Source organism: Leptosomus discolor, chromosome 2, assembly GCF_034619465.1.
Source record: "Leptosomus discolor isolate bLepDis1 chromosome 2, bLepDis1.hap2, whole genome shotgun sequence".
Lineage (NCBI taxonomy): Eukaryota > Metazoa > Chordata > Aves > Leptosomiformes > Leptosomidae > Leptosomus > Leptosomus discolor.
The window spans coordinates 7,764,625-7,789,279 of NC_141392.1; the positions used below are offsets into that span (position 1 = coordinate 7,764,625).

The following is a 24,655-nucleotide window of genomic DNA, read 5'->3' on the forward strand; positions in this document are numbered from 1 at the left end:
CAATGGCTAATACTACACTTTTAACTTTAGTATGGTTGAAGGCTCAAATTGTTGGATTTTAGGTAGAATGTAAGTGATTACACATACAGAAACCCACTGATCTTCTGTTTGTTTCTAACTAGATGTTTTCCATCTTGAGAAACAAAGGTCTCTTAGGAGTGTGAATGGCTTCCTGCTGCTGCTATTCCCACTCCACTCCCAGATCGGCCATAATCAACAGTATTACATGTTCTAAAGGACTTTTTGAATTTAATTTAGTCAGCTGTTGCTGTCTTTTTTTAATAATGTAGCAATGGTGCTCTCATTTTTTCCCCACTATTTTGTTTTTTTTAACCATTACCAATAAGCAGAGGGGTACAATTACTAGCAAATCTCATTTCCAGAATTGTATTTTAAGCGCTATGCTTTGTTTCGATACCATTTTGGGGACTGGTAGAAAGGGAACAAACCAAATACGTGTAAATAAAGACAGACTAAAGAAATCACTCCACTTTAATCTTATGCATACTATACAACCAAAGAGCACAGGATCTTTAAGCAACAGAAAAGTTACCAAACATGCTTTTGTCTTGTAACTGATGGGAAATCGGAGAAGATGGTTACGTTATTTGTACCTGTTCCTTCTTTTCATTATCAAATTCTATATCTTGTTTTGGAAGCAATTCGTGAATTACTAGAACAAATTTTTGTTTGTTAATAAAATGTTAATTTAACCAGGGAAAAAAATTCATAGAAGTTGTTTGCCAGTTCTTGGAAGTGATGTGGTTTGCGGCTTTGGCGATTATTCTTACGGGCTCACTGACATCCTAAAGAATCTAATTTATCCATTTAATAAATGTAAGTACCTCTCAAAATTGAAAGCCTAATAGACACCGAATTCCTAAAGTCTGTAACTTACTTTTCATGTTCAGTGAAGAAATTATTTATTACAGAAGGATAGCTAGAGATTTCTTTGAGGACATACGTATATTTGTATCTTGAAATTCCATAATCATGTGATTTGATCCTTTTGAGATGATGCACTTTGCAACGAAGAATTTGAAATTCTCAAGTTAAATTCTCCACTGAAGTGTGAGGCCAAATTTTTTTTCCAATATCTTTATGTATAATAATCTGAGATAGAAATGTTATATGAGAGAACCATTTGGTGAACAAATATATTAAAAATAACAAACAACTTTAAAAAGCTGGGAAGATACCACATTAGTTTGTCTTTCCCATTTTCAGGTGCAGGTAGGGTTGCTCATCAGGGAACATTCCTGCGCTCTGGTCTGCAAGTGACTGTTCAGCCACTTTCTGACAAAAGCCTCAGCTCTCAAGGGACACCTCTGGCTTGAATCTGGCCATCTTGCGTACTCTCCACACACTCAGCCCCTCTCAGGCTAGCGAGGACGGCCATGGACAAGAAGCTGTTTCGAGTTCAGGCCGGCATGGCACCAGGCTGAACGCGAACCAGTTACACTTCCACCCTTCACCAGGGGTCTGTCAAGTGCTTAGCCTGACTTCCTAGCACTTGAAGAGACAGAAATGTCTGTCTTCTAAATTCTACGCAAAGTTCTTACAACATCATACACTGCAAGAAATAACTCCTGTATTAAACTATACGATACTGAAACAGAGATAAAGCAAACTTCTGAACTCAGGTCACACGTGGTTTTAATTCTACTTTATTCTGCCAGTTTGTGTGGACCTATCCTATTCCAATCCATCAAACCATGATGCAAATATATTCTTAAGCTTTGCTTTCGAATTGTACGTGCAGACAACTAGGAGCAGATGCCTAGCACATGCTGCTGTGTAGTTTCATATTTTGGGTGAGAAAATTTGTTTATATTTAAATACATGCTTAGGGCAGAAGCATTCAAAAATAAACCAAATAATGTGTTATAACTTATAAAATAGATAGAACTGACTAATGCCAGTTCATATTCAAACCCATCTCTGAACAATCTAGAATTCCTTTCTCCCCACTTTTCAAAACTGTGTCAGTACCAAGGTATACTTACATTTGGACTGAATAAATAAGCAGCTCCTTTTATTAAAAACAGCAACAGGAATGCTTAACAAATATTGTGTAGTTGGATACTGTATGTTTTCAACTGCATGAGATTAAATTGCTGGTGTAATGTTAAAATGATTCGTTTTGTAAATGTCAAACTGAAGACACCTATAGCAGTTCATGAATCAGAGTCAAAAACCATTTCTTTCCAGGATTTAGAGGCGTTTCTTTTGTATTGTTCGAGTTCCTAAAACAGAAACACACACACGTATTAATCTAATCTCCTCATTACCAAAAGTTAGAAGATGCATACACTAGCAACTTGAACATTTAAAGCACGTACAAACATTTTTCGCTGTGGAAAAAATGTACTATATTGTTATCTTTAACAAAATTATACCGAAAGTGCTACAAATTTTGCCACACTTGCTGTCATACAGGGAGCTGGATTTTACTTATTTCTTTGTTTATACCTAGGTGCTTTCTAGGGAAGAAGAAATTTTGTCTTTTCTTAGACACTCAGTTTGAGAAACCAGGCTCCCTATGAACAGACAGAAATGTCACACTACCTGTGTTTTTAAAACAGGAACCAGAATTACCCACTAGAAACTGCTGTTTCACCCACGTGAAGTCAGGGCCTTTCAAGAAGCAAAATGGGTTGGTAATTCCTTAAGATCACTGAAAAGAAGTGAGAAGAACAAAGCCCGCTTTCTTGGTTGGTTTGTTTGTAGTTTTTTTAAGCACAGGACTAAAATGAACTTCTGTAAGCTCGTACGACACCGCTGGTGCCAACTCGGGGAGCTGGCCGCGGCCCTTAGGAAGCCCTGCGGAACAGGGCTTGTCCGGAAGGCAGCAGGTGAGCCACGCTCCAAAGGGCTGCCGTGGGGCTTCGGGAAGTGGACCTGCCGTAGCTGTGCAGGCTGTGGTACCGGGTGTTTGTGGACAGACTGTTCCTCATTGCTTGAGGGTTTTGCAGGAAGTGTGTTACTCCTGACAGACAACGATGTCATGCTTTTACTTTTGTTTTGTTTTTCAATTAGTTCAAATACTCTTTCAGGTGCTACTGTTTAGTAGATTGAAAAGTTAGCATCTGGGTGTAAAAATAAAAGGCAAACCCAATGTGCTAATTAAAATTATGCATCTTCTGGATGGTAATTAGATTAAAAAGCAACCAGAGGCTCAAATGGTGGAGGTATGAATAAAGCAAATTAGGTATGAAAGATGAGGCAGGCCACATCATGCTCTGCTCGACATCAGCCGAGTACTAGCAACGTAGACAAATGGCCTCGTTTCAGTCAAAAGTGCTACTGGGAATTTTGAAGCTTATAATAAAAGGGTCTGGCAACGTTTCCAATCCACAGTTTCATCTTCTGAATTTTATGTAGTGGTGCCTCCTGTCAGGTATTATTTCTGAAGTTTTTTTTCAGCAAAAATTAATTTAGAAAGCACTGTGATTGCTTTTCATCTAAAAGTAAGAAGGCTTCCAACATGTTTGCAGAAAGAAGATACTCTGATGGGGTACTGTAAGACCTAACCATGCACTGCTTGCAGTACAAGAAAAGTCATCGTATCTTACTGAGATCAGGAAAAGAGGTGGACATAATAAGCCAGTGAACAGTACAAATGTAGCAAAGGCCCTCAAAAGTGGGCATGTGTTTTCTGTGATTGCTGTTCTGATTTCAGTAGAATGGACTGAACAGAGTAAGGGAGGTTTCACTGCAGCTATACAGATAGCAGCACTGACAAAAATAACCACATTCACACCTGGTGAATTTAACAGAAGTATTAAGTCTCAATCCAGAGCACAGAAGGAAGAAGAAGAAAGTAAAGGGCAGGGCAACAAAGAAACCATCATTAAAAATTGTGTGGAAATAATAAATGGATTTTTCTCTCTCTCAGGAAAGAACTTCAGCAGCTTTGTCAGCAAGGCAGAATTTTCAGAAAGCACCACAGATTTATGAGCAGTAAGAGGATTCCTAATCAGTGCATCTTCTTCACGATGCTTGCAGGAGTCTAGTTTTGCAGTTAAGTAACGCGTAGGTGACCGACACCGAACATACTGGGTCTAGTCTAAACCTAGTAAGTTGCGCTATTAAATACAGCTCTGGTACTACTGAACTGCTCTGTCTCTAAGCCAGTCTTTACTCAGTATTTTTGCTCCCTCATTATTAATATAACGTAATTGTGATCTTGGAACATACTGAACTGTTGGAAACTTGCCAGCAGTTAGGGGCAGAAAGAATACTGTGATATTTTAAGGAGCACATGTAACCTGATTTATGCAGAGTAAATAATCTCAATTCTAACACCTTTCTCAAAGGCTACAGGAAGGGGTAAAATTAGACAATGAAGTTTTACATGTAACGACAACGCTGTCTGGGGTTCATGTCTACAGGTGTGGCCTAAATAATGAGCCTTACAGATCTATCATCTGACTAAACTGTTTCAAGAAAGAGGCAGGTAATTTAGCAGAATTTATTTTGCTGTAATTTTAGCTAGCTAGAAGGCAATTCAAAACAATACAGAAATGCAAAGTATCAAACGCACAGCATATATTAAAACTGTGTAGCTATTCCATGACATACAGAAGAAAAAGATAAATATCTAGGTAAGACTAATGTTTAAACAATGTGAAATGAAAGGGGAAAAAAGGGATTAAATGGGACGGTGTTTACAAACAATAATCTTTAACAAATTTAGTGATTCGGGAGGAAAAATGCTGTCAGGAAAGTACACTTCCTTAGTTTCCATGTAAAATGGGAAGTAAAATAAATCCCGGTAAGTCAGAATGTAATGGAAAAATCTTTCAAATACAGCGTAAAGATTACTTCAGAGACCCATTTGAAAAAGGGTACCTTCCTGCTCATGAAGTCCTATACTACAAACATGAGGAGAATTCAGTACTGTAACTAAGCAATCAGCTAAGAGAGCCTCTCTCCAAACTGAAAGACAATCCTAGGCAAGAATGTATCTCGAAGTACTCCAAAGCGTTTTCGTGAGCATTATGCTTCCTCTGTTTTCTGAGTACCAAGCGTAGGGGGCACAGAGCAGATTTACAAAGAATTAACAATTGCAATTTAAATACGCTTTCAATGTGCTCTGAGTGCTTTAAGCGTTATTAGGGCTAGCAACTTGTCCTAGATGTCTCAACACTGGCATAAAGGAGATTTTAAAATACTTTTTTTTTTAAACCTTAATGCTTCTGTACTTCTGTGTTTCTATAAATTCATCATCTGTCAAATGGGGAAGATCACAATCTCATAGAGGGATTGGGAAGAAAGACTTAACTGATGTTTGTGAGGCACTCAGATACGATAACATTACCACACATTCTCAGAGAAAAAAAAATTAATACTTTTGTGTTCACTGAAGTGTCTGAATGGCAGGTTGAGAAATAAGGTACACAAAGAATAAGGATGATGAAAAGAAATACTGAACAATTGAATTGAGACATCAGCAAAATAGTATATGATCATGTAATTAAAGACAATACTATAATGTCTACAAACAAGGAGGAAAAAATTAAGACTGTAGGAGAAGCCTTAATGGTTGCGTTTCCTCAGTTCTGAGGGACTGATACGAATGTAACTTTCTTTTTCATGCCGTTTCTTACTGAAAGTGCCCTCAATCTGGAACACGGTGAAAATAACCAAGTACTGAAACAAGGATTAAAAATCTTAAGCACCTAAACTTCAGCAGGAAATTTAATAACAGTGCTCTAATAATGCACTTTAAGTTGATTTAAAAAAGAAATAAAATCTTTTGTATCCATTCGGACACGCTTTCATGTGAAAACAAGAAAGCTTATTCTTGGCAGCTGAGTAAACATCCTAAATAACTTTTTCTCCACTATATGAAGACTAGCACTCGTCCTCCTCTGGAGAAAAGGGAAGATGCTACTGCTCTCTTACCCACGTTGAGGTGCCTGTCATACTTCTCCGCCCAGTAACACTGGTGTGACCAAGGAGGTTCATCACACAATGCAATCTTCTGGTTTGTGGAATGAGATTGAAATTGTCTCCTGCAAGATCATCGGGTCAGCAAAGTATGCTGAAAAAATATGGCTCCTGGTCTGTTGGCCAGCACAGTCCCCACCTCAGACAGACAGCTGCAGGTCTGATACTGAAATGACTTTTAGTTGTGAATGACATGGTTAATTAGGTCACTCCTGTTTTAGGGGAAACAGGACTGCACTTCCTTGCGAGGTGTTGTAGAACCTCCCCTTCTTCTGTTTGTGACATGCTGAAGTCTTAACAGTTACAGCCCTGTTTGTTGAGATCTGCTCCCATTCCTTCTCGGTAGCTGACACCAAACGGCACCAGGCATCTACCTTTTTATTTAAGCTTTTTTTTTTTCTAGCTTCAGCTAAAACTGGCACCAATCTCTGAAGTAATGCCTTTGGGTAACAGGGACCAGTCAGTGTGACCTTCGTGGCGTTGCGTGACACTGACTTCTTCAGCACCTGACTGGGAGGCGATCCAATTCTGAGCTCAAGGGCAGCTTTATCGTTTGCTCCAATGGACGAGCTGCAGCTGAGAAAGGCCCAAGGACTATTTCGATCGTTAGCAGTACAAGGTGTAACAGGCTAGCTAAGGCCTGCAACGCACAGAACCCCTCAAAAAGCTGAAGGACTCCCTGCTGCGGCAGCCAGCATTGCTAAAGGGGGCGGAGCAGGTGCCCCCTGGGCCATCTCGCTGCCGCCGGCGTTCCCAAGGGACTAAGGAATACGACTTCCATGTGCTCAGGGCTGCTCACGGGTGCAGGCCCACGTGCAGCTCTAATCGACAGCAGCATTTTAAAAGATCTCACTCTTACTCAAATTACGTGTGTCTCAAATGAAATTAAGGTGACGGTAGAGCATCAAAAGCCAAAAAGCTGGCAGAGAAAGAAAGGGATGATGAGTTTGCCACGTTGTTTATCTTTTAGCTAGACTATATGAAAAGTTAAAGCTACACGTTTAAGGCCTAATAACTATGAAAAATGAATGTTTTTCTTCAGTCTTGAAAGCCCTGCAAAAGAGCACAGAATTCCAGTAATTCCAGTTAAGAAATACATCCAAAATGTAACTTCCCAAAAGGTCCCTGGTGCTGCATTCTCTCTCTCTCTCAGAGATTAACTCCAGAGAATGAAAAAGCAGTAAACAATTGCAACAGCACTACTTGATATCAACCTGCACGTTGTATGCCTGTGGGGTAAGAACTAGGAAGAGAATTCTGGAAAGACATAGCTGAGAAAGCGACATGTGCTCTGTCTTGAACAAAGGCACAGTGAGGAAAAGGGAGCCTGAGACAGCTTTGCAGAACCAAAAGGTCTAGAAATGGTAGTGGTACATCTCACAGTTAATCCTGAAAATATTAAGGAGACAAAATAATCTGGTCTAAAAGAAAACACTCTTGTGGCAGAATGCTGATGAGCTGGACTCAACTTATGCAGCCAAAACGCGTCTCTGATAAATATTAGCTGACAGCTAGTACATGGGAGGGAGCCAGGTACTTTTTTGTTTAATCTGTTTTCTAATTTTATAAGCAAGAATTTAACCTTCTATTCTGCTGGAGCATACAAACCCTAGCTGCAGACAAACATTTCAACCAAGGTTACTAAGTTGGAATGGATTTAATTAAACTTTGTATTGCCACAGTTACCTATAAATCTGTTACAGGATTATTGAGCAGTCCTGACCACGACTGAGTCAGTCAGGTATGCTAGTTCTTCTGTCAGACTCAGTGAGAGGGGCTGTATTTTGTTTCTGTTGCTATGGTTTTGTGTTTATTTTTCCCTTAAAGCTTATCTTTGAGATAAACAAGCCCACTGGTTATCACCTAGAGTCCAAAGTGGCATATTAATTAACCGAAAGTAACCATGAAAAATGATAACATGCACTTAAATGGTTTTAAAATATACACTGTCATCATATGAAACTTTCATTTTGCATTATGTCCCATGATTTCATTAGCAACATGTTGCATATTAAACACTTTAATATACTGTTCCTCCTAGAGAACAGATTTCATGAGACTCTACAAAGAATGCCAGACTTATGATGCATTTAAAATGTTGCTTTAAAAATGGCATTTTTGTGCCACTTTTCATATAACTGGGAAATCCAAAGACGTTTTAAGAATCAGTGCAACTACAGAGTTCTTTTCTTTTAGATGTATATTGCTATCGTGGTGCACTTCAAATTGAATGAAATTCTTGGAGTATAAAACATTTTAATAATGTGCAAATAATCTTGTAAAAATGGAACTTCATGACAGAGAAGTTTAGGAAATAGCTGCAGATAACAAAAGTAATTTTCTCTTTAATGCTTAAATTACTTGTGGTAGTCCAACTAAAAGAAGCTACGCTGGTTTGCAATGCCCTTGAACAGATTAAAATTCTAAAAGCTTGCCTCTTTTGTTTAAAAACAGAAAATTAATAATTTCCTCTATGATTTAATCAACACATACCAGTGTCGTCTTTTGCAAGATGTAAGTATTATCTAAAAATAACAAACCCAGTACACCAGATAGTTATTCTGAGATGTATAGATATACTGAGTATGAGATTACATTATAAATTCCAAAAGCAATGATGTGCTTTACCAATTTTAATGATTTCTAAGACCGCTCTTGATGTAGCAGAAATTCAGAACTGATGCCCACATTAACAGGATATTACAGGTAATGTGCAAGTTCAAAGACTGCAGGGGATTCTTGAAATGGCTTTATTCTTTTACATTATTAATACATTTCTTTGGATCAGGTAACTACAGGTTTACTGCCTTATGCAATCTAACTAAACTCTGCAGTAATATCTAATCCTTTGGCTTTCTTTTACAAGCATGCACAAAGATGCAATTTGCCATGGTATTGTAGGGTTAGTGGAGATTAACTGCAGTGCAGTTCAATAAAACTGCCTTTCATCTTAAGAGTGGGGCTCTGTAAAAGCACGTGAGATCTGGATTGGTACAATCCGTCACCTTAAAGCCCTGTTAGAAAAATCTCCTTTAACCGCAGCAACTTGGTCCCCAAAGAAGTGAAATGGTGTATGAAGAGCCCGCACACCAGCTGCCACAACAGTGTGGAATGTTTCTCAGTCATTCTAGCAAAGGATTTTCTGTGTGTGAAACAAATGAATCCATACGAAACAGAGAGTTGCCAGACTCAGATGTGATACTTCTTCCAAAGAAGGAAAAACACACGTATCTTGGATTGACTGCAACAGGCCCCTACCTATGATATTGACAAAGACTAAATATAGCATTTCTGCTCATGTGGTGTTATACACTGATATCTACAAGGCAATGTTCTAACCTTCGTCTAGTTTGCCACAGAACTTTTCTATACAATTAATTTACCACAAATGGAGGGAAATTAAAAGACTTCAAAATTACTAAGGAAAAAAAAAAGATCCTTTCCCCACTAAAGGTCTTTCCTGGAACTCAGGGGTTAAGCCAAGTATCACTATGTGGAGTAATTCTGTTCACTCTGTTTAAGATACAATGTACGTAGTCAGAAATGTCACCATCTCTACCTTTCCAGTTTCAAGTTTTGAAGGAGAAAGACAAAAATAAATCAGCAGCCCCCATCCCAAACCTTGATGCCACTTCCTAGACTTTTTGCTAGTCACCACCCCAGTGAGAGTACAGGGTGCAGAAATTAAGAAATGACTGCCAAGAAAGCTTCACAGCTTTGCTTCAATATTACTTTAGAGAAATAATTCTGGAAGAGAGTTAGAGGGAAAATTTGATTATTCATTTCTAAAGAAACTACAGAGCCAAAACTTTGAGATCTAACAATGCTCTACTGGCTTAATGTCTACCAGTGGGAAAAAAACCCAGCGTACTACTATGCTGAAAACGAAAGCTGAAGTTATTTGAAGACAAAAAGGGGACGACGAGTATGTTCTGCAATTAATTCAGCAATGCTGGTGGCTCTGGAATAGCTGACCGTGAACAGCAACTGGAGAACTACCACGCACCTGGTTTTTCTGAGCTCTCATGGCATCGACCTCGTACTCGGCGTATTGTAAATCCTGTGCAGGGTCCTTGGTATCTTGTAAATCACAGGAACTCTACAAGAAGAAATGACAAAACCCCACACGATAAAATTCACCTTCTGTTCTTTTAACGAGAAAATGCCACACTGTAGATCTAATGGAGTATTTGCTTTTAATACAAACCTATTAAAATCTTGCATTAATGGAAGAATTTTGTGCTACGGGACACGGATTAGATAAAACCCAGAACCTTAAGATTGGCAAAATGATGAGAAAGTCATAGTGCAGTTAGGTCTTAAAGGAAAGAAAATACTCTTATTTGGTATTTGTTTGTTATTCTCTCCTCAAAATGAAAATATCCTTTCTGGCCCATGACATTTGGCCGTAGTTAAGGTTGCTCTTGCTGGAGCATTTAATACTCCAGACTAGAATTCAGTTCCAGTTACCAGAAGCATTACTTCAATAGCTGAGAAATTGTACACTATCTTTTTGCCAAATACCTGAATTTTCATTTACTAATCTTGAGGGAACTGTAACTTTAATTCCAAAGAAGCAAACACGCTAATAAAAGGAAACACTATCAAATAAAGATTTTTTTTAAAATGTTGCCCTACACATTTCTTGCAAGACGGCAATCATACACAGGACAGAATAAAATAAAGCAGAATTATTATTGGTTGAGGCAATGGAAAAAGAAATTTACGATGCATAAAAACAGCTTTAAAGTTTAAAGCACATTTTGGAACCACAACAGAAGAGTGGGATTCTACTGGGCAAATCTTCTTTAATTAATCCGATACCTTAGAACACTGACGGAGCTTGCAAGATGAGAAACATATTCATTTCCCCCAGCTGTTTCAGGGGGAGTTTAGGAGTTACTGAGTGGGTGCGAATGCCTGTTTATTGTGTTTTAAAAGGCTATGAGGAAAAAATAACCTGAAAAATAACAGTTGTCTATAGTTCCTGAAAAGAAAATTTTAGTCTTTATCACGTTGGAGCATACTCTGTTGCGAATAGCATCTTAGTGGTAATTTATTCTGGTCACAAACCACCTGAAGTAATTTGTAGGCTTCGATATGTAGCAGCCAAGTGAGTGGGAAAGGGTGAATTCAGACTCCCTCTCGCCCAGAATGGAGATCCATAGACTGAAAACTAGAAAAAGCCCAGTTTGTGCACCACAATTTGAGGCGCAGCTTCGTAGCCCTGCCTGAGGACTCTGCCTGCCCAGGAAAGCTGCAGGCCCCGAAATGGACAGGGATGAAGAACTGTGATACAGGCCAGTACACAGGGAGAGAGCAGCAGCCTCTGTTTGCTCAGGTCAAATAGAAAAGAATTTTGATTTCCTAACAACAGCAATTACTTTTATTGAAAATAAGTATTTGGGGGTTTGCCTCTTGGTACTGGGAACTTCTGAAGTATGTGCAAGCTTTACCACTACAGAGGTGCCAAGGGATTCCGATCACCTTGCAAATCCAAACGCTTCCCATAGCCCTATGACAGATTTTGGCAAGGAATTCAAAGCCTCATGCCCTAGAAGAACGAGGATCAGCAGATTGCTGCAGCCAGAAACAGCTCTCCTCTTGGAATATCATTGTCGTTTGGTTTAGGTATCAGGGGATGCCTCACCTTACAAAATTCCAAAAACTCTCAAATCTAATGAAAGGCAACGGTAGAACTTCAGAAAAACGAAAGGGTTACATCAGTATTTCCAGTCTTACTAAGTGTAGGAAGGTGACCGAAGATGTAGAAGCTAATAAATACAAATCTGTATCTCTGAAAAAGGTATGAATTAAAGAGATTGGAGGAAACAGAACTGCTAAGTCAGACTGAAATTCCAGTCACCGGACTTGAAAGACAAAAAACTACAAGTGATATTACTACTATTCTCTGAGAAAATAAGCTGTGCAGCAGACAGGTAAATACCTACCTTGGGAGGAAATGTTTTCTCAAATACTTTTTTCCACAGTTCCAAAGGTGTGCTGGCCCGCATCCTTCCAATATCGCTATCAGAGGCAGGTGGTGGTCCTAAGGATTACAGCACAACCACAAAGGGATACAAGATGTTGTCATAACAACATAAATTATGAAATCATTTTGGATAATCATCCATCTATTTTAATATTTTATCTTTTATAGTGACAAGCTGCAACAAGTTCCAAAAACCCACTGATCTCCTACCATGAAGCAGGCTGCGTGGTATTGTATATCACACTGTCTGTCAGATCTTAGTTTGTGGTACTTTACGACTTGAAGCGGTCCTGCCAACTACCTAACAAACCTGCACAAGTAATTCTCAATCATATTGATACTGAATCGTAATTTTAAACTTTCTAAGCCATTTCCTTCAATATCTGTTCAAACTGATGCCGATGTGCTATAATTTCACATTATTTTTTCTTTGCTTAAAACTCTTTTCTTGTTTTCAAAAGCAACTAAGCAACGAACATCATGAACAGGAAATGTCCTCACCTATTTGGCTCAGTGAATCCAGGCCTGCTGGTATAAAGAGAGGTTTGCTGTGATCCACTGACACGGACTTGCTAAACAGAAAAAAGAAAATGTATCAAGTGAGCATTTAGCAATCAAGGAGAGACGACATTATTCTAGCCAAGACTAGACTCTTACTGGGCTCTGCATACAAATACATGTCAATAAAAATCTACTCGGTTCCAGTGGTGACCATGTTTCTAATCCATCAGTTTTAGGATCAAACCCAAGGAGTTATCCCTGCCATGTGCAGAGAGAGGTAGCTGAGACACAGGAGTCAGAGTCTATGAACAAGAATCTTACAGAGATCACATTTAAGAAAGAAAAATGTTTTGGTAATTAAAATATTTTTTTATTAAGTACTTTTAGACTCTGGGCGAGGCATTTAATATTTGAACAATAATTATGTTACCTTTTATCATAGCCAAATGCCAACTGATTAATAAGAACACGGGCTTTCAGCAGGAGAGCCTCAGATTTACTGGTAAACTAAATGAATCAGAAAACAAAACAGACATTATGATCTTCCATCACAGAAATACTACATTACGTCACCTACAGAGAGGATTTCAGACAGAGCCTGGCTAATTCCTGATATCAGTAAATTTGGCATATGTTCACTGAATTTACTAGAATAAGAATCTCACCCTCCCTTTCCAAAACACGAACGTATTGGTCACTGAATATATAGATCAAGAAAGATTAAATGAAAAACAGCATAAATGAAGATTGAAGAATAGATTTAAAATTATTGATTTAAACCTTCTGAAGTATGCACATTAAGAGATGCAAACCTTTTGCCCAAGACTAATGAGTTAAGATTTTAAACCACACTAAAAATTATCCAGAATACCATAACCATTTAGAAAGGTAATGAATAACTGTAAAATTTTTCACGCATCACAAAAGCGGCTTGAGAGTGGCAGAACTGATACAGGTTCATCGGAAAGCAGCTCCCAGAATATCTTCTCCAAGAGCATGCTTATTGCTGTCTAAGGGCTCCTGTATCCTATCAGATTCATGCCTTTGAGAAAGCTGTGGGAAATTAAGTTTCTCTCACTCCTGTCAATGGGAATCAGGATTTAGCAGCCAAAGAGTTTTAGTCTCCTAGTTTTTCATTTTTAATTACAATAATGCTTAAATACTTAAAAAAAAGAAATTATTAAATCCAGACAGTTGTATTCTCAGCCAACAAAAGATGAGTTCACGTGTCAAAGTACAAAAGCTGGTCGTTTTTACATGGATGCAAAAGGATGTGCTGTGACTATAACAATTTAAAGCAAACATACGTTGTTTGGTAATCAAAATAAGCCACTATTAAATGTTATTTATTACACAAGTGATGGTTGATACAATCAAACCACCTTCTGAGGTGGAGAGGCAGCTTTTTTGGATTGTGAACCTCAGCATGTTCCTGCCTTCACTCAGGAAATGATCGATTTATAAACCCACATAAATACTTCGTTGTCCTCATGGTTGGCAGTTCCTACTCGTTACTGTAAAAAAATCCCTGCCTTTAGTCTTCAACACTCTCAGTGTGGTAACCTGGTATGCTTAAACTGCTGTGGAGGTGAGCCCTTGGATCCAAGTTTTTAAATCTACTGAAGCCGGGTCACCAGACACGTAAGTTCATGCTTCTACCAAAAAGGCCAGTTCTCTAATTCTATCTAGGGCGATTGCTTTTTCCTGTCCTTTCTTGTACCCAAAAAATTTTGCTAGACATGCAGTAAACTCAACGGGGGAACTGAGCTGGCTAACAGGTAAGTATTTTTGTGTAGTTTTTGCTGACACTGGCAATCACGTGGTTGGTTTGTTCAGGCGGTGTATCCATCCATCTCCTGCCAGTACCCGCAACCCCTCTGACAGATTAGCTCTGGAAGAAAGCTACTGTAAAACCAAATAAGTCCCATTTTCTCTAGGAGTTTTACGTTTCTATTTTTTAAGATACTGTTTAGTAACACAAATACTGCTCATCTTCTCTATCCTTAGTTAGAAAGTGAATATACATACCACTAATGATGCTCCATAATAATGGGAAACAAATCGAAGTGTCTTGCTTATTATTTTCCTTATTTCAGAGTCAAACTCCTGAAAAAGTTGATATTGGAACGTATACATAAGAAACAAAACCCAAAATATTACAGCTAGAACTTTTTGGTTTTTGTATAAACTGCGCTGCACTCAGGCTGCAATACCTGAGGCTTTCAGCTGTCAGCATAATTACATCTTAAGACAGAATCAGTAACAGCCTGCTCTGAAAAGAAATGTCACAATTTCCCTTTGTTTCTTTTTCACAGAGGGGGCCTAATCCCAGCAATACGTTAGCGCAGGAAAAGTTTCTTAATTGGGAATATGTATTCATTTTCAATTAATTTGATTAATTTTAGTTTAAATTTTTAGAAGTAGAAATACTGCCTACTAGAAGAACAAGGATTTTTTCTTTTTGTGAAAATATTTACCTTTCAGTAAACCTTTGGGTATACGCTCTCTAAATTCTAATACCTGCAAGACTTGAAAGGTGCATAAAAATACCTTTTCATCAATGTTTCTTTAATATAAAATCATACAGATGGCCTTCCCTGGAAAAGTGGGTGAACACCTGGTCCCAGTGAAGCCTGCAGGAGTCTGTCCATAGACTCCAAAGGAATTAGGCTGTTATTGTGTGCTTATCACATGGGAGTCACTGATTTTTAAAGAGGTCGTGCCTCAGTATGAAAGAATATTTCCTTATTAATAACGAATTACTAATAAAACCTTATTAATAAAGAATTCAGTAACTCAAAGAGTCAGCCAAGTATCAATACACTACGTAGTCATCCAGAGAAGCACAGACTGCCAGCATGGCAGCTAAAAATCAAACATCCTGTTCTAGTTTCTCATGATCAAGTGCTGCTTGAAAATTGAGTGTGCTTTTGTTTGGGTATTTAACGTCCTGGGAGAGAATCCAGCAGTACTATGGTATTTCTTTCCTCTCCCCCTTAAAAGATGCTCACTTGTCTCTAAAAACTTAAGAAGTATTTAAAAAAAAAAAAGTTCTAGACTGAAATGACAGTTTACTGTTTGTGCTGCCACAACTACCAAAAAATCTGACCATCTGACTTCACAGACACCCCTCCTTCACTGCCATAAACTTACAGCTGCTGTCAGAAGGGACACAGGGAGCAGGATTTCTCTCATTATAAATGAAAGTCATCAACGTGATGTTTTCTTGCTTCCCTCTTTGGTCTAAAGCTATTTATATCTCAGCATTTTTCAAGTACATCTCAAAAATCATCAGTTTGGGAGTGTTTTGTGGAGGAATGACAGTATGTCTTCCACAGTGCTATTAGACAGAAACGGGTTTTTTGTGATAGAAGGCTGACTGGCTGTACTCCTGTTCAAATGATTACTATTATATTACCAAGATTTTAGTACATAGAATCTTTATCAGGAATCTTTTAATTACTAAAAAAAAAATTAAAAAAAAAAAGTATTACTTACATGAAAAATATCATACTTGCTTCCAATTATCACCAAGGGTATTGGAAAAGGGTCAACTAATTCATAATCCTATTAAACAGATATGTGACAGTTAAGCAGTGTAAACAAACTATAGAAGATTGCAACTGTTAAAATTAATTCACAGCAAACAAGCTCTATTTTTTCAAAATCTCAAGTAGGATGAATAAACTTTAAGGCAGTATTGTCCTGGTTTTGGCTGGGGTAGAGTTGACTTTCTTCCCAGCAGCTGGTATAGTGCTGTGTTTTGGATTTAAGATGAGAACACCATACCATGTCCTACAATTTTCTCATTTTCTTCATAAATGGTCAGGAAATAATCCCTCTGAGCAGTCAGAACACTTACTGGCATAATAGGGTTCTTACACTATGTAGTCCAGCTCCAACAGTATATGGGAAGGGAAGAGAAGAAAAACTTCATATGTTCCCAGAACAGCTGGCTTTTTGATGTGTTCTCCCTCCTCACAGTATATCCAAAATAATACAGTCAAAAGCTCAAGAAAATTAAGCTGAACGACTCGCTTGTGTCACACGTTTGTCCTCCCCACATCACATTTTCCAAACTCTTACAGAAATATTTAATGTGATTTTCAAATGTTTCATGTCAGCAGAAAGAGGAAACGCCACCTAACAGCCACCAAAATGCTAACCAATACCAACGGACCAAAACAGCTCTGGGGGTGTAGCTTTAACTGTTAAATTGCTAAGTTCTGATAAAAGTTTTATTAAGTAGATTACAATCATTCTCAACTTCTCTGGAAGGTTTTCCTGCAGTCCATGTGATATAAGACAATCCCCTCGTGTGCTCAGGCAATGATTTAGTCAAGCCGCTTTGGTTGCAGCAGAGTGGAAGAGAGAGGTGGTGTAGCAGAGGCTGACCTAACTGTTCCCTTCTAAAACCGGGTGTTTCACGTACAGGTTAAATGATGGTCATTATATCAGCAAGAAGCTGCACATACTGAAAATCCTCTACTTTGAGAGGAAAAATAATGGCTTCTCTCATGCTCTGTCAAGGCAAAAGCTTTGAGCAAAATTACCTGGGTGTACAGAAGATAGCAGTGAAAAAAAACCTAATTTTAGTTTCTTAACTACGAAAAAATTACTTTAGGATAACATCAGAAACATTAAAACTGGCATACTGAACCCTATCCAGCTTTTGACTACAGAATTAATTTTTGACTGCGGACTACTTTAGGTTCACCCAGCCTTTTTAAACAAGGTCTGCACTTGATACAATTATGCTTTATCATCATAGCCAATAAGTCTTTATCCAGGCCACTGGAATAGATCTAATCCTTAAATAAACCTCTAAGAACCTCATCAATTCCTGTTTATCATAAAAATATGCTTAGCTATAAAAAGGCAAATAAAAATCTGCATAAACTGTCATTTACTTTGACTATAAAAGATAGTATTTCCTCACACAAAATTGACATAATTTTTTCTTGAACAATGGTGAAAGTAAAAAGAGAACCAAGGAGTAACAGAACATCTTGTTTGCATTCGTTCCGGTTTTGATAACAAAGGCTGAACAGAAATTCTGGTTTAGAAGGTCTGACTGTGTTCCCTACAGGGCAAGTGTAACAAGTCTTCTCTTCTCAACAATTAATGGCATTATTTTTACTTATTCAATAATAAAGCTTGCAGTTTTCTGATAGGCAAGCCCCTGTACGTAAACTTGACACCGTGGTGATGATTTATGCCAAGTGTGCTTGTAGGCATTTTCTTTTTGTGAATTACCTTCTCTAAATAAAAAACGAAATCATAATCCAACAGAGCTCAACCCCTTTACTCTAAATCTACGAAGTGTCGCATATGTTGCTTTCTCATAAATCTTAAGTTACTTTTAAATGTTTGAGCTATATAAGCACTGGCTGTATTGCAGCATTTTATAGAAGTTACAGTAACTAGATTTACGTGCCAAGCCTTTGAATTGGTGAGTACTTATTTAGGCATTATATACACACAACATTTGCAGAGGTTTAATGCACAATGACTTTTCGTTTCTATTGCGCATAATCTAGTTTAGCTTTTCCAGAGATTTAGTTAGCAATTATGTTTAAAGGACTGATGTTAACATTTCTGAAACTTTATAATTTAATTAGTTGTCAGATTATCAAAAGGCATTGAGTTTGTGATAGACATTTAAATAAATGCAAAGTATATAGTCATGTTGATGGCTGCTATAACTATATTCTTTGCTTAAATTTGTACCTTCAGCTAGTCTCTTGCTAGATGACTTTTGTACGTTCTAGTTTTCATCTTCATTTTAAAAAGATGAGGGGGGGGAAGCAAACTGCTACTCTAAAACTATTTCTTTTGACTGGTGTAACATGCCATAACAATCACATTAGATATCTAACAAAAAGATATAAGAAACCTTCTTTCCTTGTTTCTGCTCTTATTGAATTTTTATTAAATTGCTATAATTTTCCAGTGAACAGGTTCATCTACATCAAATGGATTTTCAGTCATGCATAAAAATCTAAAAGAGTTGTTTATGATTTTCAAAAGCATTATCTTTAACTGTATAAAGGCCTGTGACATCTGGAGAAAATATTAGAAGTAACTTACTGGATGATCCCTCTGCAGATTGTTCCGCATCCTCTGTTTAATTTCAGTAGCTACTTCGGGATTTGTCTTTTCTAACTTGGTTAAAATTTTGTTCACGTGGTTCCTGGTGACCTGCAGAAGTTTCTCCATAGTGGTCCAAAGCTCATGAGGCTTGGACAGATCCAATACAAGAACTACAGCAAATGACCTATTAAAAAGGCATTATTTGGTCAAATCTTTAGCACATGAGACAATCAACATTTCCATATACAACCCTACCTGTAGTACAAATGCTGAGATAGAATTCAACATGACAGCAAGGGAAGATGGGTCTTACGGATACTCTGAGCTCTGAAGAAACCTTTCCCTTGTTCTCTTGTTCAGAACTATTACTTCGGCAACTTTCCATCAGAGGCTTGGGGGGGGATTGTATATATCAAACTTAGTTTCTGGAGAATAAAATATGCAAATATCCTGAGCCCATTTAGCTCCTTCTGCCTGTACGACTGGGCACATCACTACCATGTGCCCCTGACATCTCATAACTACAATCCCAGATGAAGCAATGTGGCCAAATGGTTAGGATCTTTCCTAACCATTAATGTATTCGGAAGTTCTACACTTTCATTATTCTTTTGTAATATCAAATGGAAAAAAAATGGTTAAGGGCAATATTCTGTGCTATGGACTGTGCCAATTAGCTGGTACCTCAAATGGGTTTATGAGAAAATCTCCTGAAGGATAAAGGGAAGAAGTGAGAGTACTCGAGACACACTTAACAATTACCAGGCTTTTAAAGGTGGATTATGATGAGAAATGTTTTGCATATAAACTCCTTTCCTTCTAAAACCCTGCCTCCCAGAACCCTTAACTGCATTGAAGTGCAACTGTTAAGAGCAGCATGGCAAATGCAGCCATTTGAATGGATGCAATCGTTTTTTCACATTCCACCCTGACTTGAAAAAGGGGATTCCAGACCAGAGTAGTAATAGAAAGACTACAAAGCAAAGAGAATGTCCAATTTCACTTCAGAAGTCTGTGGGGAAAAAATCTGGTGAAAAGTCTCTTGGTGAAACTACATATAGTTCATGGAACTTTTAAATAAGCAAGACAGATGAGAAAACCAATGAAAAGCACTTATACTTAGGCTGAAATGGTAGAATTTTTGAGTAGCATGTTGAAATACCGCCTTATGAACAGAAGCGATCTTGCAGAACAATGCTGCTGTCCCATCAAAGAATTTTAAGATCACCCACATCAGAAGATTCCTTATCAGTAACAAGGGAAGAAAAGACTGATGGAGGTGGAGCTCAGTTCATTTAGACAATAGCTGAAACATGATAGTTGATTTTTTCCCCCCATGCCTTTTTAGAAACAAAAAGCTTCACATGCCAGAAGTAGTGTCTTCTGTTATTCCTTCTGTCTTAGTCTCTTACCAAACAACAGCATTGTCTCAATAGCCAAAACAGGAGCAAACCTACATGATAAAAATTGTATCCCTCCTTTATTTCTTTTTTTTTTTTTTTCCACACAGAAGTTAAAGCTCACTACCAAAGAAATAAAGCAATGCATCATAATACCAGACGTATCTTTTGATCCTTTTCTCCCCTTCCACTTTCAACTCCATCTTCCCTAACCAGAAAAAACATAAACTTTCTCATTTCTTCATGCAACTCTTCATGCAATTCTTCTTCCAATGCTATTCCGTCACTTCTATGGATTTTTCTCACTACCTTCTCCTAATTCTTTCTTTTTGTCTTCAAATATTTTCAATAGTTTTGGTCCCTCTCAGAAACATCATCTCTCTTGTATGATCTTCTCATCAGATGGTCACTTCACCTCCCAAAAATCCAGGGATTTTTTTTTTTGTTTGCAATTTTTTGTCTTGTTTTTTCACCCTAAAATATTGCCCCTCACAGAGACAGCATCTGTGTTTGCATACAGAAGGAGGAAGCAGATTTTATTTTTCATATGGCCCTAAGTTTCTGCTCTTTCACTGGACATAAAGATACTACGCCTTCTCTTTTTCTGTATTTCTTGTTCTATCTACTTAAGGCAACTATTTCCTTCATGTTATCACTTTCTCCTGTTGTTGGAGATGGCCAAGAACTTGGCTTATTAGGAGAGATCCATGAAAAGGAAGGTCAAAGCAAAGCATCAGCGGTATTACAATGATTTTTAGAAAAAAAATCGTGTTGCATCTTACATTTTGAAAGAGCTTTCGACCACAATAAAAGGTCTAGAGATTTACTTGTGTTTGAAGGAAAGCTGAAATTAACTTTGGAACTGTAATAATAATCACTTACCTTATGTTGTTGCTAGTGATTGGTATCCGAATCAGTTCCAGTAATGAGGTTCCACCACCTAGTTCCCAAAAATGAGCTATATCTTTAGGCTGTAAAAGAGTTTCTTTATGTTAGAAACGTGTGCTTCCATGCAACCAAGAGAAGTTCATCATCTGATAAACTGGCTTTTCATGCAAAGGACTCAGAACAAGAACACGTATTATTTCACTAGTATTTTCTGAGAAACAAAACCAAATGAAAACCTCCCCATGTTCAAGAAATCCCACACAACACTTACGAAAGACTCCTGGCATGCCTATGACTGTCTTAATAAATGACTATGGTACAGTAAAAAAGTCAGGAAGCCGCATGATTAATGATAAACATAAAAAAATCAGGTTCTCTTCCCTTTCTTTTTGTTTATTGCAGCTCAAGGCTACTGCTTTTTGAGAAGTCTGCAACTGGAAAAGTAATTAATCGCTACCTTTGCATTTAAGTTTCTGGGAAAAGTTTTAAGTGACTTTCAGAGTCAGATGTTCCACTCCCTGCTTCAGTAACAGAAAGAGCAGTCACCTGCAGCAGTAGCTATTGCTGCGGGCAGCGTTGTGCTGCGATGGGAAAGGGTTCAATATTTCTGTTAACATCATCTGCAGCGCAAAATGTAGCGATACGGACACATAACCCAAAAACGTAATTATGATTTAACATCCTCCAAGATGACTGCTTCTCTCACAAAACTGGCTGTAAAGTACCTCCATTGGCTGGTACTTGTTTTGCACTTTAAAAGCAGCGGCGTGCGTGCTATGTTACAAGGGGAAAACAAAAGCACTCACACACGACAAACAAGGTAGTTTTTATAGATGAATCTGATCGCTTTGCGTTATACTTTGGTCTCTGATCTACTGTTTTTAGTGAGAGTACAAAATTAAGTTAGCTAATTTAAATAAAATTACTTTTAAAACCTTTTTGTTTCACAAACAATAAGCTAAAACCCCTAAGATTCTTTTACATAAAAATAGAAAACGTACTTATATACACCCCCACCCCAAAAAAAAAAAGATTATGGTACACTATACTTTCTGGATACTCACTGCATTGTGCCTCCTTGCCCTTCTTCCAAAAGTATATTCCAAGGCTAATGTTGGCTTTGGAATCTCTTCCCTATACAAGGAAGTATAACTTTATTTTGTCAAGATCCTCTAAATACAGAAAGTTAATTCTACAGTTACTAAATTACATTTATCAGCCAGTTCAGAATTTGGCTTAGAAACAGCAGCACAGAGAGGACACTGTAAGACAGCAGGTCTCAGCTGCTGAAGCAGCAGCAGCACCAACCTGATGAGATGGCCATGTGAGCTCTCTCGTACTGAAGAAGGAGGACTGAAGGGGTCAGATGACGGGTAGCAATGAAGTGAATTAAGTTTATCCATAAGTGATCAACTGGTCACAGAACACAACGTCTGTGTACACGTATTGTGAACTATTGCACAATAAATCTATTGATGTAAAAGTCTAATCCACGGTCGAAAACTACTTCTAAAAATTTAACGCTTACCTCTCAAGACACCTCAGTATAATAGTGGTCTTTCCCTGGAAATTAAAAACAAAGAACCCTACTGTACTGTCAAGAGCATAGAAGTTGAATTGCTACTCACTCGATTAACATTCCAATAATAAAGTACCAGAAAAGTGTAAACTCATGTAATTGTTTGTAGCCTTACAATGGAAATTTGACTGCCAACTTTCGCTCAGAATCAAGTGACACTACCATTCATATCATTATGAACTAACAGAGATGACAAATTCAGTAACAGGAATTGTGTGCTTAAAATTAGGCATTAGTGATCAACCCGGCCAACTCTGTCAAACTGTTTAACAGTTTTTAATTGTTAATAATACATTTATCTGATGTTTGGTTTCCCTGCCATTAATTATTACCAATGAGATGGAAAAAAGAATGCTTAAAATACAAATACAGAAAAATACGTCTTTACACTGTTGAAATTGAGACACTGAGTACCACTCTACACTGAAGGGGCCAGCACTTCTACAGTTTACTCCTGTGTCCTTTCCTATCTCAAAAATCAGTGAATTTCAGGTAAATCTGAACAGTTATTGTATTTTATCTGAAAAAGGTATTTTAAAAATTATTGATTAAGAGGTTGCACATATACCAATCCTTTTAAAATAAAAATTGTATTCTTAAAAATATGACTCACCTGGTCAAAAAAGCAAATATTTCCTTATTTACTTCACAATAAAATGCTAACAGAAGAAAAATATTAAATTACTGATGACCAAACTTAAGGGACAATAAGTTAAAACCACCTTAGGCATGTGGAATGATAAGTATGAAATCACTGATGAGGCGTGTTCAAATAGGTCTGATGTAATACAGACACAACTCGTAGTAGGACGTCAAGGCCTTTATCTACAACAAAATTGGTATCCGTGCACTTAAATTGGATTGTTACCAGTTAAAACTTTACAAGGGGAAATTTGACGTGTCAAACAATTAAAGAGAGTAGCATCATTCCCAGCAGTTATTTTTACAAAAATTAACAAAGCCAAACCTCAAAGATTTAGCACATCACCAGTAACAATGGTTGAAGTTTTGAGTCTCCAAACCATAAACTTGAATTTCTGAACTGCAATAATATCTAACCAGCCCACACTCTGTGGAATGCTCACTCTCTGCAGAATCAGAACATGACATATTTTGTCTTTAGAAGAATTAAGCAGACCTTAATATCAGAAAATAACAGACATTTGCCCTGACACAAACTATGCTGAAAAGCACAGAACTGTACAGTATTTAGCATTACCCCATTTTTGTTTCCCATAAATAATATTGATTTTTCCCAAACTTCGACACGCTTGCCATCATCATCAGGGTTTTCTCTCTTCTCCACTTCAGCTATAGCGAGATCCCACAAAGTATCACTAGTTGGAAAAAAACAGAATAACAGTGTCATTAGAGAAAAAACAATGGACACTAGACCATAATTCCTGGAAATAGCTAAACGGATAAATAAAGGCTATTGCAGTTTTTTTTTAATTACTGTTCCACATCACATGCCTTCTGCTTGTCGAAGTGCTTCTAACAAAACCAGGTTAAGTAAAATCCCTCAGGTAACGCCAACAACAGCCATTTGTGGCACACGCTGAGCGAACACCAGCTGTGTGGTGGGAAGGCTTTGTTTTGAGGACGTTTAAGACACCTTTTAAAAGTTTTTTTAACACCTAAGGCTTTCCATAGCACCGTGCAGCCCGGGAGGGCAGTCTCTGGGGTCGGGAGCTCCCGGTCACGGGTCCGTGGGCTCGGAGGGCTCAGACCTGCCCTCGGTGCCCCGGGGGAGCTACTGTTCGGGGCTTCCCCTTCTCGGGCTCCCCCGCGGCTGCCTGCGGGGCGGTGGGGCTGAGTTAGGCCTCCCCCTTTTCTGTGGGGTCCCTGAGAGGAGCAACCGGCTCCTCGCACCAAGGGCCAGCCGTGCCCCCATCATGCCCCCGGCCCCGGCGCAGGCCGAAACGGCCCCTGTTACGCCTCCTCCAGGCTGTCCTCCCCAGCCGCCGGCTCCTTCCCCACACGGCACCGGAGCCGAGCCCTCGGGAGGAGACAGGGGAGGCTGCCGAGCCCCCTTCGCCGAACCCAGGCAGGGCTCCCCGTTACCTGGCCTTGGGCATCGCTCCTCGGGGCCCGGGCCTGGCTCCCCGTCGCCATAGGAACCGCGCGGGGCACGGTGGGAAGTGTAGTTCCGCGGCTGGAGGGCGGAACGGGAGAGAGGCCGCTTCCCGGCGGGGCCGTGCCGCCGCCTCGCCCCGCCTCCCGGCCCGCCGCTGGCTGCCGTGGCGG

The 24,655-nt window shown here is 38.6% G+C and overlaps 1 protein-coding gene across 1 annotated transcript; it reads right to left on the reverse strand.

Annotated features, from left to right (window-relative positions):
- Positions 1-2,177: 2,177 nt before the first annotated feature.
- Positions 2,178-24,486, reverse strand: DYNC2LI1 (dynein cytoplasmic 2 light intermediate chain 1). Its single transcript, XM_086482292.1, has 13 exons — positions 24,473-24,486; positions 23,628-23,745; positions 22,358-22,392; positions 21,894-21,963; positions 20,824-20,912; positions 18,539-18,725; positions 15,947-16,015; positions 14,477-14,554; positions 12,879-12,955; positions 12,449-12,519; positions 11,907-12,004; positions 9,962-10,054; positions 2,178-2,246 (listed from the first exon to the last, which is right to left on the reverse strand). The coding sequence occupies exons 1-13, from the start codon at positions 24,484-24,486 to the stop codon at positions 2,178-2,180; spliced, it is 1,068 nt and encodes a 355-aa protein (XP_086338418.1).
- Between the last annotated feature and the right edge of the window lie 169 nt (positions 24,487-24,655).